Source organism: Poecilia formosa, unplaced genomic scaffold (genome assembly GCF_000485575.1).
Source record: "Poecilia formosa unplaced genomic scaffold, Poecilia_formosa-5.1.2 Scaffold137, whole genome shotgun sequence".
Classification (NCBI taxonomy): Eukaryota; Metazoa; Chordata; class Actinopteri; order Cyprinodontiformes; family Poeciliidae; genus Poecilia; species Poecilia formosa.
Genome location: NW_006800076.1, coordinates 52007 through 70954, shown reverse-complemented (window position 1 = coordinate 70954; position 18948 = coordinate 52007). Strand labels below are relative to the sequence as shown.

Sequence of the window (18948 nt, the reverse complement as noted above, 5' to 3'; positions counted from 1 at the left end):
ACCACACATTCAACTCTGCTGCTCAACCAATAAATGCCTTTTTCTTCCACATGTGACTCTATAATACAGGAAATAAGATTTCTTGCAGTGGGAGATTTAAGAAGTAAGTTTTGTTGCACCTGGGCACAATAATCTACTACTGTATAAAATTCAACGTAATTATCAAGATTAAGTTTTTAAAAAATATATGTGTTAAAAATTATTACAGTGATTATATTTAGGGGTGAATCAGTCCTAGTGGCGTCATTTGGACAGTTTAAAAAACATAATTGAGACATGACACTAAAAAAAGAGAATGGAGCTTCAATGTAAAAAAAAAAAAAGTTGAAATGTTACATGTAATTAAATTTGTCAAACTTAACTTTTAACCTGTCAACTTGATGTATCAACTTGGATAAACTTGATTTGATCATTTAGTTGGCTCACCTGTTTTGTTTTTTCAGTGAAGATGTAAACTGACACTCGTTGAATTAACTTTTGATGTGCTGTGCTCAAGAGTTTGAGTTTTTAATACTAGCTCTCAGTCACATTGGTCATATTATTCTGAAATGTTAATTCTAAGGAGGATATATTTTTTTTTCCCATTATATCCAAACACAAGTTATACTTTGTGCCAAGTATATTAAATATCAGTTTCTTTCCTCACTTTAACCTCATCACAAAGTCCAGGTGGGGAAACTGCATTTTTAAAAGCACATTAAAAAAGGTTTCTAAACATTGCATATTATGTTTTGGGTTTTGGCCAAACTTCGTTTTATAAAGAGCTGAAAACACTTGGCAGCTGGACCTGCTGACACGGAGACTGTTAATCTGAGACGAAACCAAAACCAGCAGCTCCTCTGGGCTCCAGTGACATTTTCAGGGACAATGCACACTATTAACCATTTTGTCAACAATGTCCCAACGGCAGCAGGGACTTTTCCTGACCAATGCTACTGCCTCTGCTATTGCCATCAATCTGTGCCATGAGATTGATGGCACAGGAAAATACCTTTTCAGTGAACATTTCAGATCCCTGTGGGCCTAATGCCATAAAGGTAGAAATTAAAAAACAAATTCTTCTTTTTAGGTGTTGTAGAGTTTGAGCAGCCCGTGTTTCATTCTTGCATCTTGTCATTTATTCATTTTGTCTTTATGAATTGAGAATCAAAATTATCTCAAAGGACATTAAGGTGAGATGAATGTACTCTTGATTATGAACAGGAATTTCTTTTTAATTTGGGGCATTTCACATTGTAGTGGGAATGAAACATTGTTTTCCAGCGTTATAATGAATTCGTTGCCAATTATCACAAAAGCTTGACTGCAGTTGTTGCTTCTCGGGGCGGCACAGCCAGCAATTACTTTTCAACATGCTGACATGTTGCCCTAAATATGTTTTTCACTCGACAACAAAAAAAATTTAAAAACTCCAGTTTTCTTTTTTCCTCTGGTTATTTTTGGCATTTTATAAAAGATTTGATTTTAAAAATTGTTTGAAGGGGTAAGTTATTTTCTGAAGCGCCGTTACCCTTTTGACATGTTTGAACTAGAGAAAATCCACAATAAATGTTTTATTGGTTGATTGTTGTACAGTCCTACTCTAAAAATCCTCAAAATATTTAATGTTTAAAATTAAAATCACAGTCCTATGTGATAAAAGCCTGTAAACTTCTAACCAGGGCTGCACTCAAATGAATATTTACCATCTGTTCTTTTCTTAAATCTAAATGAATTGGGAACGGTCTCTTAAACATTCAGTTTTATTCATATTTCTTAAAGTCCACAATGTCCATTTGAGTGTGGTAGAGTTTTGTTCTCAACCTGACAATTTAAAGATTTCTTTTCTTTTGTAACGCCTCTCTGAGCAATGTCCTATTTTCACTCCCATGCTGCCTATGGAGCATCATTCACATCCAGTGCTTCACCTCCCCTTCTCCAGTGACTTTAGCATCTGTCTGCTGACATACAAAGACCCAAACCCTCCTCCTGCACTCCTTTGATTTCTGCTCTGCTGTCTGTCCTCACTCCCTGCTCTCATATATGATAAAGCTCTCCCTGCTGTTGCTCTGCTTCTATATTCTTCTGTCTCTATCCATTTCTGCTGACAGCTCTGTGTACCCTTTCAGCACATCCCTCAGGGCCAATCTCATCATACACAACCTCACAAAAGCTGTCCTCTCACAACACTTTGCTTATTGTGCTGGGGCTGGACGTAATCTTGTCCAATTTCAGCTGAATTATCTGTGACCAAAATAATTTCCTGAATCGACGTGATGTAAAAGTAACATTTATCTTCTGCTATTTTTGCAGCTTTATTTCCCTTTTGACTGGATGTTTTAAGAAAAACAGCATGGAGCCAATTTATTTGTAAACCTTTCAGCTGAACAGGGAAAAGTCTGCCTCATCTGTCAGAATAAGCTGAACAGATGGGTTGCTGAAAATTTGCAACTTTTATGGATGGGTTTTGTGTATACAGTGGTGTGAAAAATGTTTGCCCCTTTCTTTTTTTTTTTTTTTTTTTTTGCTTGTTGTCCTTTTTTGTTTTTTCAGCTCATGCCGCTTCTTCTGTTGTTCGTCGAAGATGTGATTAATCACTGCATGCTGTTTTTTTTTGATGTTTGTCATTAAGGGAGGAAAATAATCCAAACTTGCACTGACCTGTGTAAAGGAGTGATGGGTTGAATGTTAAAACATGATTTATCACACCTGAGTTCACTTTCAGGCCTGATTACTCCCACACCTGTTCTCAGTCGTAGGACCTGCCTGATAAAGTGAAATACGCCAAAAGCTTCTAAAGCTTGGCATCATTCTGACAGCCAAACAAATTCAGGAATGAATGCGAAAGAAAGTCATTAAACTCTATCAGTCTGTAAACCTTAAAAAAAGAGACTGGGCAAAAATGGCCTGCATGGCAGGGTTCCAGGATGAAAACCACTGCAGAGGAACAAAAAAAAAACATTAAGACTCGTCTCAATGTTCCCAGAACTCTTCTTGACGATCCCCACTACGTTTAAGAAAACGGTCTTTAAACTGGCGAGACAAAAGTTAAACTCTCTAGAATGTGTCCCATTACCTCTGGTGAAAAAAGTAACTGCATTTCAGAAAAATGCCAGAAAAATATGAGGGTCTCTGGTTGGTTTACTGGTTCAGAACCTGGAAGTCTTGCTGTGATGAATGGAACCATGATTTCTGTCCTCTACTAAAAATCCTGAAGAAGAATGTCCGGCCATCTGTCCGAGACCTCAAGCTGAAATTAACTTGGATTCTGCAGCAGGACAATGATCCAAAACACAATAGCATGTCTACTTCTTAATAGCAGCAGAAAAACAAGTTGAGTGACCTAATCAGAGTTCTGATCTGAATCCTGTTGCAATGCTGTGGCGTAAACTTAAAAAGGCTGTTCATGGTTGAAAACTTTCCAATGTGGCTGAACTGGAACAATTCTGCTAAGATGAGTGAGTCAAAATTGTAAGTTTCAATTTTTTTTTTTCTCTCTCTCCCTCTTAATAAACGCCTTTATTTAAGAATAAAATGAAACCATTGTAAAAATTAATCAGACAACACAAGTAACCAAAAATACATTTTTGGTATTTTTGGTTACTTGTGTTTTTGATTAATTTTTACATTGGTTTCATTTTTTCAAACGTGTGGGGAAAAAAAATTAGGAATACAGGATTAAGGGAAACATTTTACACTATCTTTCTGTAATACTAGTATCCGGTTGCTGCATGTGTAAAGACTCTTGCTTATCTGTTTGAATTTTATCTGAAAATGTGAGCGAAACTGAAATGAGTTTAATGACAGCTGTTAAATTAGGCCTCAAAATAATAATGATAAAAAAAAACCCATTCCTGTTCGTGTTAACTGAGAACACTGAGTCTTAATGAGCCATGCTAACTAGAAAACCAGACTGCGAGAATATCTATAGACTGTGACCTTTTGCCTGTGAATCAAAATTGGTGAATTTGAGCAGAACTGGAAAAAATTGATGTCATTTAAGGACATGAAAAATGCCCATTAAGGTGGTTCTAAATATTCTAAAACGTCTTGCCTGAGATGAGACCTGGAAACCTCTTGAACATGGAGACTGCTGCTGCTTTCTTTCCCAGGATTAAAAATATTTGACAGGAGTTTCTGGATTGACCAACATTCACACTTCTAATTAAGGCCTCAATCAAGGATGACGATGGAATATCAAGCAGTGGCTGGAAAGTTTGCAGTCTGAATGTGGCAGATTTCTGGTTATTGTCTTTTGCCTAACAAGCAGTTCTGCTGCTCTCCGTTACCTCATCATCCTCTGCTGCTTTTCAGAGTCTAACTTTAATGATGAGTGTATTAAAACCCAAAACGGACTGTCCAGTCATAGTTGCACTGAAAAATCTGATTGACATCCTGCTGCTGTAACAAGTGGGACATCTTCCATCATACACTATGATAGGAGTGACATGTGCAGGGTTTAAGGAAGAGATATGGAGATTTAGTTGGAAGTATTTTGAAGCCAGAATTAAACATCAGTTCAATCAACTGTACTTGGGTTTGCATTTGAATGTGTCACCAATCAAAGTTCTGGAAGAAGACTTGGTCTGTTACCCTCAAATGACAGAAAATTGGTTGACATGTTTGAAGATGATCCAGGAGTTAGAGGCTAAACCCGAGAAAAATACTTGAACCTGCTAAAAACATCGCTGTTCTTCCTCACAGTGCAACAATTTTTACATTGGTTGCATTGAGAAGGTGCAACAAAGAGTTTCTGCTCAAAATTAACATTTTCAACCTCAACTACCTGATCTTTCTTTTAAAATAGAAAATAATGGTCAGATTTCAGCTATGCTAAACACTTGTACGTTTATGGATTAATGTTATCACTACTACAGCTGCCAACAATAAAACATGAAAATGTTTGCGTCAAGCTTTAAAAATATGAAAATGTGTCACTTGGTTCGTTCTCGATCATAATGCAGTTGCTTTCTACAAAGCTGTGATTGTTTGAATCAAAAACGGTACAATCAGCACAGCCCATCCCAGTGTCACTGATTGTTGTTTCAGGACGGGATGGGCGAACTGCAGCTGAACCAGGACGGCCTTCACCTGGAGGGAGTCGGCGAGTTCCAGATGCCTCTGTATGTGAGCGAGATCCAGTCCAGAAGGGTAAGTAGCCGTTGTTGCTCACCAAGGTGAAGATCTCTTTAATCGTGTCTCTGAAACGAACATGAAAAGGCTTTTCCCGAAGCAGAAGACGGGCATTGATCGTTTGGAGTTTCAGAGTGGATGAATTTCAATCAATCCATGATCAGCAAAGGCCAAATCAAGTAGCCCTTTGAAGTTGGCTTATGTTGGAGACATTCTCCTCACCTTTGTCCACTCACGTCCTGCCGTCCTCCAGCAGACGCCCCCTCCTCCCATCACCAGGACATTATAGGAACTATAGAATGGGGGGTTGACATGAAGCTGCTTACTGGATTTCCAATCAAGCCCCTGCAGTAAATTCTTTTGCTTCCAGTTCCTACTCCCCTTTTTTTTTTTTTCTTTTTCCTTCTTTGATGCTTAGTAAGAATATCCAGCTCAGTTTCCACATAAAAGTTGATCCACATTTCCTGCTCCCACGCAAATCAGACTCTCTGTTGGATCATCCTCCTTTTCAGTGATTAGGCATGGCGCTGCAAGCAATTTCAAGCTCTGGAAGCAGGGGCTTCCCTGCTAATTTGAATTTTAGGAACGTCGATTGGGGAAGTTGCTCAGTCGTGGGTCCAATTTGCCACAGCAGAGTTAGAAATGAGTTAGATTATGCCAGTTTGAGTCAAATGACTTGCTCATTTATATTTTTAGTAACGGATGAGAGCGCAGCCTCCACCTACCGTTTGGAGGGCAGTCCCAGTGGTCTACTCCTGTTGAACAACCTGCGGGCATTTTTACTGTCTTCTTTTACAAACGTTGCTCTGAGTTGCCCTCTTATCTTCCACCGGCAGGCATTTGCACAAGAAACTCGATGAGTAACTCGGGTCAATCACACCGAAGAGATCAATTCCCTGATTTGTTTTACTGTAGTAATCATCCTTGAAATGGGAAACCAATAGCAAAAGCGGCAGGGAACATAGCCGTGCAGTGTAAGAGAAATGTAAAATACCAAGCTGCAGCCTCCAGATTTTTGAGCTGTCAAAGTTCTGCTGCCGTAAAATATCCCCAGATCATGACATTTCCTCCTTCATGCTTAGGTTTGCATGAATTTGCTTTTTTCTTTTCTTTTCTTAGAATGCCGTTTGGCTTACAGCAAATATTGTTTTGGTACACCTGTGTAATTTTAGCTTTTTGTTTTTCTTTTAGGTGAGAATAAACGTGGCGTTCTAATTATTTCTGAACATAAAATGTTTTAATTAGTTAAATTTTTAAACTGTCCTCTCACAACACTTTTTAAGACATTATGTTGTCTTACATTTTAATTGTTTAGTTTACTTAAATTTTTAAGTATTTCCATAACTGAAATACAAAACTGTTAGTGCATCAACATGAAGATGAACAAAACAGGAAATGACATCATCTCTTAAAGCCTGTGTTTTTCTATCATGTTTGAAGAGGTTTTTATGACTTCTAAATGAAGTTAAGTACCAAAGAACAAATGAAGCTTTCCGATTTGAAATTTTAAGATCTGTTAAATACCCAAAAACAAACCAAGTAAGAAACCATTCTTGAAGCTACCCAACTAATTTTTCCTTAAACATTTGAGAGCAAAGAGAAAAGGAGACGAGTCTTGGTTGACTAGATTTAGTTACCAATCTCGGCGCAAGTAGTTTTCCCTTTGTTTCAGTCTATGCAAAAGCATTTCACAAAGAAAATGAGATTTCAAGAGCTTTTATGATGGAGTGCCCTGCAAAGGTATTAACACTTGAGGTTTTTCACATTACAACCACAAACTTTAATGAATTTTATTAGGATTTTATGTGACGGAACAAAACAAGGTGGAGAAAACTTCAAACTGTCTTTAAAGAATATGAAAAACTAGAGTGAAGTAGCATATGGAAAATCTCTGAATGATGATGCACCACTTTGTGTTGGTCTATCATGTTAAACCCCAAGAAAGTGCATCAATGTTTGTGATTAGGATGTGACAAAACATGAAATACTTCTTTGAAAAACACTATTCTGCAGAGTGGTGAGGGTTTGTGTTCATTGCCATTCTAGTTTTAGTTAACAGGTGTATAAATTTCAGTCATAGCGCAATTTATGCTAAATTGAAAGTCTATAAAGTTTAAACTTTTAATGGAGCTGCACCTTATAAACCCTTCCAGTTGACGCTAAAGGGGAAAAAACAGAATGTTCTGTACTTATTAAGTACTTGGTGCCATGTTACTATTAAATACTTCTGCTTGAATTTCTCCAGTCAGGAGATTTTATGCATTTTTAAAAACTTTTATTAGGAAGGCAGCTGCAGAGATCCAGGCACTTTAATATTTTAACTTTGCAGTTTTATTCACTATGCACATATGAAATATTTCTGGTTTTAGGTTTGATTTTTATGTTCATTGCCTGAAATAAAAACATATTTTAATATTCAGCCCCTTCTCCAACAAACTTTAATTACAATTTAAAATGCAGGTGAGTTTATAAATGATTTCATTGCATTAAAACCAGATTATTTTTAAAAATGGTAAAATGAGGCAACACTTTGCCCAAATAGATCAAGTTGCTAGCTCTTATTAATGTCTCTAGAGTTTGCCTGAGCTGTGAACAGCTGCAGGTTCCCTGCAAAGGTATTAACCTTTTCTACTTCAGTCGTTCTCGCCTTGCTCGACGGCTGCCAGAGAAGATGGTGAGCTGTATTCCTAATTTTCCTGCTGGAAAAGACAGTTTAAAATACGGGCTTGTTAAAGTCTCCAAGCTGAAAAGCCGTCATTCTGGATTCAGTTTGAGCTGGCTAACACTGTTACGTTTCACTGCAAGGAAGAGTTTCATATTCGGCTGCAGAGAAAGTGAGTGACATAAGTATTGAACACACCAACGCTCGTCTCGGTTTGAATAATTTTAATGGGGTCATTGTCATAAAATTCCCATCCAATCAATCAAATTTTATTTGTATAGCACATTTCAGCAGCAAGGCATTTCAAGGTGCTTTACATAATTAAAGAAAAAAATAAGAACAGCATGTTTATATATCGGCTTATTTAATAAAAACTAATGGCCTACATAAAGGCTTGTCATTACAAATAGTGCTTCATTTCTAAACTTCTTAATGTTCCAGTGAGTGGTATTGGAAACATAATCCAAAAGGAAGAAAATTTCACTATAAAATGGCTGTGACTTTGTGCCGCTTGTTGGATTTCTGACAGGATTCAGAAGAATAATCAAACGAGCTGTACAGGAGTGAAAGAGTGCACTCGCATAGAGCATAAAAAAAAAAACCTAGAAATGACAGGTGAAAGTAATGCACTCTACTGTAATGGCCAAAATCACTGTGCAGGTCTCCACTGCTGAAGATGAAGCATGTTTAGTTGTATAAAGTTTGCTGTAGCAGCTTTGGACAAGCTCTAGAAATACTGGGAGAATGTCGTTTGGTCTGTGTGAAGGAAGAATCATTAGCCTACAAACACAATGCTAACAGGTGAAACCTCATGCTACAGCATATGGTACTGGCAGACGCTATACGGAGAAATGTACTGGGACGTTCTTTATAAGGATCTGAGTGATGTTAAATCCCAAAGACATCACTTTGGAAACATCTTTCATCATGAAACATGGCTGTAAAAGCCAGGTCACCTTGTATCCAACTGAACAAAATCTATGGAAAGGACTTAAGATTGCAGAGAAATTACCTTCAAAACCTTTCAGAGTCAAAGACAGTTTGTGTGGAAAAACGAGACAGAATTGAACACAAGTTCAGCATTTAGGTTTCTTCATAAACGAGAGGTTTTGATGTAATCACCACAAAAATGCTTTTTCTGCAAACTATTAAATGCACTCCTGCTTTGAAGTGTGTTTTAAGTTTACATGTTTCAGTTACCTCATAAGAAACATGTAAACTGTTGAATATTTATTTTACCCACTGTGTGTGTGCAAACCTATTAAGCATCCTGGGTACTAAAGTGATTTAAATGAAGAAATTAAAATGTAAACAATCCTTGTAAAAATAGGAAATGTTTTTGTTTTGACAGAAAATGATTAAAATACAAATGAATTTCTGCACAAATTAATGCTGCTAAATCCTGAGTGGCAATCTTTCTCCCCTTTGAATCTCTGCGTTTAATTTAATGCTCGCTGTCTGAATTAGCGGCGTCTCATGCAACTGCTTTCCTTTAAACTGACTTCTTGAAGTGGCGTGCCACATTTTTGCTTTTGTCTGAGATGTTGTTGTTTATATGCGGGGAAGCATCCGTTGCTAAAGTAAATTTTCAGTCTGATTCAGTCGCTGTGCACCTACACTCTCCACATTTATGTGCTTTCTCTTTGATCCCAAGTTGACCTTCTGGAACAGAAACGGTGACTGAAGATGCTTTTATGTGATCTTAGAGTTTGGAAGAGCAAGAACCTCTCCAACAAAGCCCCTGGGGGAAATCGCTTTAAGGCCTATAAACTCTTTAAAGGAGCACCATAAATCAAGAATGCTAATTTCTTTATGATGCTGCACTCCCTTGGTAAAGTTGTTTGTATCAAATCTTGCATTTTTTTTTATTAAAGAAGCAAGCAGATGATAAACATGAACCAGATGACCTTTGCGAAGTTTTATGCAGCATAAAGCTGAGATAAGAGCACACTTGAGGCAATAATTAGCACCCCTCGGACACCATTAGATGAACCTTTAGGGTTGCCATATAACATTAGCATTTGCTAAACTTTTCCTCACACCTCGCATAGCATCAGGTAGCAATATCTGGAACTGTAAATCCGGGGATAAAGAGGTGAATTTTTGTCAAATTGCGAGGATGCCTGTGTTTTGAAATCCCTCCACGCTTCCTCTAAAGTCAGAATAAGTCTTATCGTCAGAAAGCTGAGCAGAGTTTCAAATACACCAACATATGTTCTTTATGCTAATTTATGCCATAGGTCAGTGCATTTCCTTTTGTTTTGAGCTTTCAGTTACAATATGTAAAATTTCTTGCTTTAGTCCAAATCATATTTATGGAAATAAAGAAATAACTCCTTAAAGAATAGAAAAGTGCAAAAAGAAACACTCTCCAGTAAGAACTACAAGTAAGTTGAACACATCTTTATAAGTTTGTGCTTCAAAATCAGATTAAATATATAGATTTTATTTTAACTATCTTAATGAATGTATTGGTATTAATCGGACCTGTCACAATAAGCGGTACATTAATTAATTGCATGATAAATTAAAATCCCCATTTTCATGTTTGTTCCCTTTCATAATAAAAACAAAGGCTTTTCATTGTCATAATAAGTGGATGTCATTTATAACTTGGTTTTTTCAGTCTTTTTTTTAAAAACAAAACCTACTGCACTGTTTAGGATGAAAGGCCTCCATCAAATTGAAAGTATAAGCTTTGGAACTGTGTGAGTTTATTCAATATATAAAGGAACACTAAAGACAAATGAACAGGAATATAAGTAGATCAGACTCCTACCAGTTTAATTTCTGAAAATGACCATTTCCTTATCACAACTTGTTTTAGCCTCTGGTTGGAATCCATCAATGTGAGACGCCTTGAATGAAATCTGAATCGAGTGCTGCTTATCTAATTTAAGTTTTATGCTGTGAAAAATATTTTTGTACACTTGCTGAGGAGTTTCCAAGCGATTTGTTCGATTTTCTCTTTGCCTCCGTAGTTTATATGCCCTGTTGCAGTAGACTCTCTGTCTAGTCTCTGTGGTGAAATTGTAGCATTTTTTTTTATGATACTGTGACAGGCTTTTGCGTTGCTGTTTGCTTTGCTGCCTGCAGATGCTTGAAAATCGATAGAATAACCTTCACATGTTGTTTGGAAACCAGATTAAAATTAGTCGCTCTGTCAATGAGCTTTCAGATCTGTCGGTTTTTTACATAAATCAATTTTTGTCTTGACAACATCATCAAATCTCAATGGTATCAAAGATTTTGACTTTCTATGAAACGGTCTTTTCAGACAAGAGACATTTAAACAATTTTGCTAAGTTAAGCATATCCATCCACCAACTCTCGAATGATTAACAAAAGAGCAATGATATTTCTAATTATTGCGCATCTTTTGGCATACACAAACATGGTTACACACCTTCAGTTTCACTAACATGAATACATGAATACCAAATTAAAATGTAAATAATAATTTTTGCCGTCTTATTCTCCATTTCATGCACACTGGCGATCTATAAAAGTGGCTAAAAAGGACAATTTTGCAAAACAAAATCTCACAACCTGAAATTATTCCCTGCACTGTGAGCTGCTTTTTTGCAGAAATGTCTGAGATAAAATAGCTGCCTGGACTCGGAGCCTGATCAGTATTCACACAGTGACACAGAAATGTGCCATCATTCAAATGTCAAAAAGCCAGAAAATTACTAAATACAAAGCTGCCAGGCAGCAGAACAGGTTTGCATCTTAAGAGTCTTTAGTTAAAAGACGTAGACGCCTACACTTGTCACATCTTTGGCTCCCCCACCAACTTCTTTTTGTCTTGAGACCTCAAAATCTAAGTCTGAGGGTGAGATGTTTTTATCGTACACTTCAAGTGACTTTAAACGCTCATTTTATAATGTGTGGTGTCTCCATTTTATGCCCATCCAGGACAGATTGTTGGTCTTGCGGTCAGAAAAGAATGTAACGCTGAATGCCAGAAACCACCAAGGCCAGTTGACCGGTCAGCTTACAGTGGGTGAGTTCCCAGTTTCAGCTAATTATTATTCCAGCAGTGCCTGACTGAATATTAACATAGTCGTGTTCAACGAATTAGAATTAATGTTAAAATGTCCATTTATTTCAGTAACTCGATTCACCAACTGAAACCCATTACTAATTCATTTTTTTGTTCGTGATTTTTTTTTTTTATGTAGCTAATGAAAACCTAATATTAAACTTCTTAGATTAAGATGATAAAACTGATTTTTTTAATCCATAAATGTGGTCTTGATGAAGAGTATGCATTACTCCTTTTAAATGTACCTTTAATCTGAAAAATGAGCCTTGTCAGAAGATGTATCCTAATGTATTGAATATGGATGCATTTTAAAAAGAAAAGTATTGATCAGAATTTTGTGGCCATTTCTTCTATCCAATTTTTGTAAAGCTTTAATGCAGCTAAAAAGAGCAGGATTATGATGTTGGCATTTTTATTTTTATTTTGTACCTTTATATTGATGACCATCTTGGTTTATGCGTCTAGTTCTACAGAATCAGCTCTTTTGTCTGCATCTCCCATAAAATGTAGATTATTACCTTAACTTTGAGATTTAAGAAAAGGTTGGAAACATGTTGAAATTGAGTTTGTTGTAGGACAGTTTGAAAGCTGAAAATGATAAAACAGGCCAACTATAGTGTACTCAATCTGAAGGAACCTCCGATATGTGTCTACACGTTGTAGAAAATCGCAGTTTCCTTTCTAAAGAGCTTCTTGGAGCTCTGTGCTTCTGTGACTTCATTTTTAAACGCCTCATTGGTAATGAAAGAGCTGACTTATTGACTCCCAGCCACAGTAAATGCTTCCTCACCAAATATTGTGTTCTGCATGATCTGAAAGCGATTAATAATTATGTTTTCACTGATTAAAAAAAACCGATTTGCTGTTCAAGTTTCAGATTGAGGTTAAACAGATTTCTTGGTGTCCGTTTCTTATTAGTATTTTTAATCCGAAGTCTCCCTTTCAGTTTGTTGCATTATTCTCTTTTTTCTTTACAAATAATAACCCCTAAGCCACTTAATAAAAGGGCAGTAGATTCATCTTACCATTAAGTTCAACCATCAGTCAGCCCAAATGACCAAATTACCAATTACTGTGATTAATGACCACTGGAGAACAAATGACCTGCTTCTTAACATTAATAGCTATTGATCTTTGTCAACATAAGTAGAACGTTGATGCTAATCTGATAAGACTGTTGATATGACACATTGTGGTCAAGCTTGACCTTTCTTTAAAAATCAGAGCCATTTTTTTTCCCCCTCTGAAGGCCAGTCAGTCGATGGTACAACAATGTAGCCATTAGAAATGTATTCATCCACATCTGGAAGAATGTAAAACTCTGAAGAACAGGAGACAAGGTGATATGAGCAGAGTTATGTACTGATTTGTGTAATCATTGTAAAACTAAATAGTCCATCACCTTCTGTTCTTATTATGAACATGAATGTCACAGTAACTATAGATACAGCTCCAAATGTATGCATTTTTCTACCAATTTATTTGATTAAAATGTTCCTTGGTGAGTTGCACCCCAGCTACACAGTTTATCGTGGCCACATATTTCAGAATTCTTGTTGTACAAAATCCTTTTCAGCGATTGCATTTCTCTGCTTATTCTGCTTTTGAGTAAAAATTACATTTCAATGAGGTTGGGATCAGTGCTTTGGAGTTTCATATTCTCTGTTTAATCATTTCAAAACAAGTTTTGATGTACTTTTTTTGGACCATTGTCTTGCTGGAACAGGTTTTAAAAAGTTTAAAAAATTTAATTAATGTAAAAGAAATTGTTCAAACTACAAACTTTACCGTTGAAGTACAATTTATGTGTGGCAGAAACTACACATACAAATAAAAGTGTAGTTTTCTATCACCCAGAGTTAAAATGTTAATTTTTCTGTGTGTAGGTCCTGAGGGTGTGGAGGCTCAGTGTCAGAGGCTGGAGGTGCGAAGCAGTGATGGTGGCAGACTCCTGTTCTCTGCAGATGAGGAAGAAGTCACAATGACAACAGAAAAGTTTACCGTCACAGGTAAACTTTAAAGCAGTCTCACCTGAATTTCAAACGAGACACAATTGTGCACTTTCTTCGAATTAAAAAAAAAAAATTTGATTCTTTGAGTAGAAATTAGATATTTTGGACACGATTTGTTCTTCAAAATTCTCAAACCTGATAAACTAGTTGACGACAATTTACAGCTACTTTAAATGTAAATTTGAAAACTGTTTTGGTATATGCACAAAGATATTTTAGGCATCTTGCATCACAGTGCAAGGACTTGTTCTTTACACAGATTCATTTGTTGTGCAGAATGGAGCAAAGTCATTATGTCACTGACATGCCTCTGTTGAATCTTACTACATCCTGCACTTTAGAGAGACAATTTACCACTACAAATTATAGTTTTTGTCCTGTCATCCCTGCAGAGAGATGCATTTACTAGTAGTTTGATATCAGAAACAATGGCATCTTCTGTTTCTACAATAAGATTGATTTCTGATGGTTGCGATGTCATTGAACCAGTTGCTGTAAAATACTGCAAAATATAAATTTTTTACAGCATTAAATAGAAACATAGAGCAAAGTGCAAATCCCACAGATTTCAGATTTGGAACCAGAACACTCTCCACCCTCTGTGACTTCATTTACACAACAGGAATATGGGACAGAGATCCAATTTTAGTTGCCTCCAAGTTTATGCTCTATATTCAGTTCAACATAATAAAATTGAAAGGTGATGGTCTAAACAATATAATCAGCTTTTGAAAGGCCTAAACCTGGTAAAGCAAAGCTAAGCTCTACAAAAACAGTCACATTTTCTGAATTGAATTCTGAGATTGAATTTCATCGGCAGGTTCTGAAGGTGCCGTGTTTGGACACTCGGTGGAGACTCCGCTGATCCAGGCGCCGACGTCCGAGGATCTGAGGTGAGTTGATGTTTGGTGTCATTAAAGCTTAATGTCATCTGTTAATATCCTGTTAAATTAAAATTAAGATTCTTAAATATCAAAGATTAATGCTCTGTGGCATTTCAAAGTCGATTGCCGGGCTTTTGAAGAAAAAAAAAAAGTCTGTGACAGGAACCATTAGTCACCACTATCATTATCTCAAACACCATATTGTAGACTCAGGCATCTACTGGTTACTACAACAACTGGATTTGACCACTATATTAATTTCACAGCCGAAGGGCGAGCTAATTTATTAGTTTTTCTCTATAGCAGACAGGAATTGATTAAAGCAGTGAGAAAACATTGGGAAAGTGTGAAAGGTTGAGCTATGTGCTGCGCTCCTTCTCTCCCCTTGTGCATGTGATCCCCACCGAACTCTGCCTGAGGCTGCGAGCCCCTCATCGCTCCATTAACGAGCTATCAGGAGTGCAGTTTGTTGTCTACCTTACTGGTCCGGAGAGGAGAGCTGGGATCAAAGTTGACAGAAAAAGCACTGTTCTGGCAGCTAATTCCTCCGGAGTGAGAGGAATACTGATGATTTTCATTTTCAAGCTGTACACACATCCACACACACACACAGAGAGAGAGAGAGAGAGACAGACGGGCTCAGCTCGGGGGTGACCATCTGCAAAGTGATCGCAGTCTCAACGAGGGGAGACGGCCAACACAAGAAGAAGGGAAACACAATTCTTCATTTTATTTTCTATCACAAACATTCGTAACACTATTTAGTTGCTTGAAAAGGAATGTAAATATTTTTCCAAGAATGTAAAAATATACTTGAAGGTGAAAATTACCATCTTTTTCAAATGATCACTGAAAACACTTTCGAAATCGACTAGCCGTACTGTCTATTATTCTGTTTTTCTTTGAATTAAATGCGTTTCCTGGAACCATATAGACACACATTTTCCTTTACAGAAGCATTTGAAAAGCAGCGCAAGTCAAACTGGATATTAAAGGCTATTAATGACATGAATTTAAGTCTAACGAGGCTTTTGTGCACTGGCCAATTCATTCAGTAATTGGACTGTGCACAAAAGCTGAACAGAATAATTACAACAAGGCCAAACTGCTCTCATTACTTAGGTTAAAATAGATTTTTTTTAGAATCAGTAAAGTCTGAGTATTATACCAAAAATATTAAATATCTACAAAAACAAAAAAACAGGAGGCTATAAATTAGTTTACATAAATGCACAATGCAAAGCCAACATGCTGTGGAAGCAACTGGAATTTTAATCTTATGTAAATAAATGAATAATAAAAATTAATGAGCATGAACTTGATTAACAAAACTGAGGTTAGGAGTTTTTGTAATCTGGACACATTGCAATGTTTCTGTATGATGAATCCACTCACGCCTTAGTAATTTGTCACTGGTACCCGGGATGGGAACGTCCTCTAAATGACCAAACACATCTTTATGGTGACTGGCAGCAAGCACCAGCAGATGCCATGGGTCCCCAAGTCATCACTGACTCTCAAAGCTATGAAAATGACCTCAAGCAACTTGGATTCTCTGCCTCACTACTTTTCCTCCAGACTCTGGGAAATACGAAATTTACTTTGACATGAAGAGAAGTTGTTGAACTGAACAATGTCAGGTGATGGCGTTGTGAATCTGCCTTAAACTTTTGAATGCATTTTGCTTCACAATCCTCTCAAAGCTGGATTTATTCCAGTTCCTTTTTCTGCATGTTTTCCTTCCACTCAATTTCCCATTAAAATATTTGGAGACAACATTCTGTGAACAGCTAGGGTCTTTAGCAATGACCTTTTGTGACTGACCCTCTTTGTGAATATGATAACCTCTCATATTTACAATTTCTCTGTGATATAAATATTGTGCATACAAATTCTGCAGCAATACATTTGCAATAAACTGTGGAGCCATATTATCTGCTGGATATGTTTTTCAACAACTACTTCAAAATCGTCCATATTTTTACTCCTGCTGCTTAATGTAATTTTATTGAGTGGCAGAGTAACAATATTTTTCTGCAGCTGTTCAAAGCATGGAGTCATGCAGAGCAGCACCTCCCCAACCTGTCAATGTGCACTGCCAGTCAGCTGACTCAAAGAAACCTACCGTAGCTTTTCCTAACTCGGCAGGATGGATGACTTTTTTTTTGCGATAAACAAGCTAGAGATGCAAAGAAATCAAAATAACAGTAAACATTGTTAGCATAATACATATTTTGGCAGCAATAGGAATAAGCTTTTCTGTTTTTAAATACTGTATTGCACGGTTAGTCTCTTACCGCCCTCCGACTCGAGTCACTAACAAAGCAAACGGTGATTTAAGCTGTGCTCATTTAGACCAGCTGCTGTTTCCTAGAATGACTTGGCCCTCAGACTGAGCTGTCCTCAAGTTGCAGAAAGTCTGCAGTCCCTCATACTAATAACAGCAAAGCAAGGCATAAATCATAAACTGGAAAAGGCTTTAGATTGATTACACCTGCACCTCTAATTCGTCAGCATGACAACATCACACAGAACAACTCTTTAAAAGTCAGGAAAAATTAAAGTCCACACACCAACTCCAAATGTTCTTTGCCACCATTTTTCAGTTTTCTCTTGCTGATGTAAGACTTTAAACTGCGAGCTGTGAAGAGTTTGAAAATGCTAGTATATAAGTTAGGTTTGGGGATTCTAAACCTTTCTCTGCCTTAAAAGGACGACATGACTAGATGTTCGTTTGAATCTAATGCCATCTGTGTTGGCTCACATCCTTGTCATCATATTCCTCATCTTTAAAAGAAAGATCAATCTGTTTGGGATGCGTTTTATTTTCCTGCCAGCCAATGGTAACCGAGGAGAGGATGGAGCAAAGGCAAAATCAAAGAAACTCACCTGAGATCTTCCATTTCTTTGAAGCACCTGCTCAGCAGTGAATGTGTGCACACTGGCACTCAGCCCCGTCTCTGTTTGTTGCCATCTCAATAACTTTGGTAATCCGGCTGACATTTAATCATGCATCTCAAAAATGTTTTAAAGTTGCTGTACAAATGTTGTTTTCATCTCTTGCAGCTGCAGGAGAAAACAGGTGGGAGAGAACGAACACGTGAGCTGCAAGAGGTTTAGGAAAACATGGACTCTGAAAGTATTAAAACTTTTAGGTCAGAAAGAGAGGTTGACTGAGTTATTAAACATTCAGCAGTCGCACAAAACGGGCTTTTATTTTAAATGGTCTTCATATGTGAAATCAAGGTGATACAGCTGCACTGTATGTCAAGAGGTTTTATTTCAGTCTGAAAACGCACTTTGCTACCAGCCGTGTCTCCATTTCCAAGTTTGTGCTGCACAAATTCAACTATGTCCTGAATACGACAATGGCAAGGACACTGCAGACGTATAGCTGTGATGTTTTTGTGTGTCTGTTTAAATGGTAACCCATACAGCTCTGTTGCTGTCACCATCTTGCATTACAGTGAGACAGAGTAGGGATCCACAATGTATCGGTATTGGCCAATGTTTGTCTCTTTTTAAAAGACAAAAAAGCCAATGTTATTGCATTTTTACTTACTCCCATAAGTAAAAATGGGCTTAGGTTTTTGTTTTTATTTCTGGATGGGCGGGAAGGGACTGGCCCTGTATGACAAGGATTTATTGTTGTCGTATTTTCATATTGGTGGGTCACTAATATGAATCATAAAATAAACTGTATACTAAATGAACTAAACACACATTGTAAGATAACTGCTGCAATACGATGTGTTTATGTATTTCTATTGGCCAAGAGAAGGACTAATAGTCTTTGTACATAAATCACGCTTTTTAGTTACACACCGTGTCAGAAAATGCAATTTTAACCAATAATATGTCCTTGAAGTAGATGCATTTCTGTAGATTATGAAATTAAAAGTACAAGTTTGCAAAAATAAAATAAAATTCTGTACGTCATCACATTCAATTGAAGTTTATATTGATACAGTTAAAGTTTTGTTTAGATCAGCATTTGGTGTGCAATTATTTTTGTTCATTTACAGTTTCTTTGGCGATGATGCTCATCTACACCCTGCGTATTGACTGCTAATATATTGCAGTTTTGATGTATTGACAAAGTAGAAACAAACTGAAAACCTCAATGGTGAAAATGCAAAACAAAACAGTTGTCCATTACAGGTTTGACACTGTCTACTACCACCTGGTTTCATGGCCCTGTGACGTCACCGCCTTCACTCGCGTCTCTGT

The 18948-nt window shown here is 37.0% G+C and overlaps 1 protein-coding gene across 3 annotated transcripts in view; it reads left to right on the top strand.

The window, feature by feature from the left end:
• Nucleotides 1-18948, top strand: part of sgcz (sarcoglycan zeta) — a 43194-nt gene that overhangs the window by 10323 nt on the left and 13923 nt on the right. For all 3 annotated transcript variants that reach the window (XR_001663396.1, XM_007562528.2, XM_016676625.1), the window contains 4 exons: nucleotides 5029-5130; nucleotides 11693-11780; nucleotides 13709-13831; nucleotides 14655-14727. Coding sequence is in view for 2 of the 3 variants with exons in the window: in XM_007562528.2 (XP_007562590.1) it covers nucleotides 5029-5130; nucleotides 11693-11780; nucleotides 13709-13831; nucleotides 14655-14727 (386 nt within the window). In the remaining variant the exon portion in view is untranslated. The remainder of the gene's footprint in view (nucleotides 1-5028; nucleotides 5131-11692; nucleotides 11781-13708; nucleotides 13832-14654; nucleotides 14728-18948) is intronic.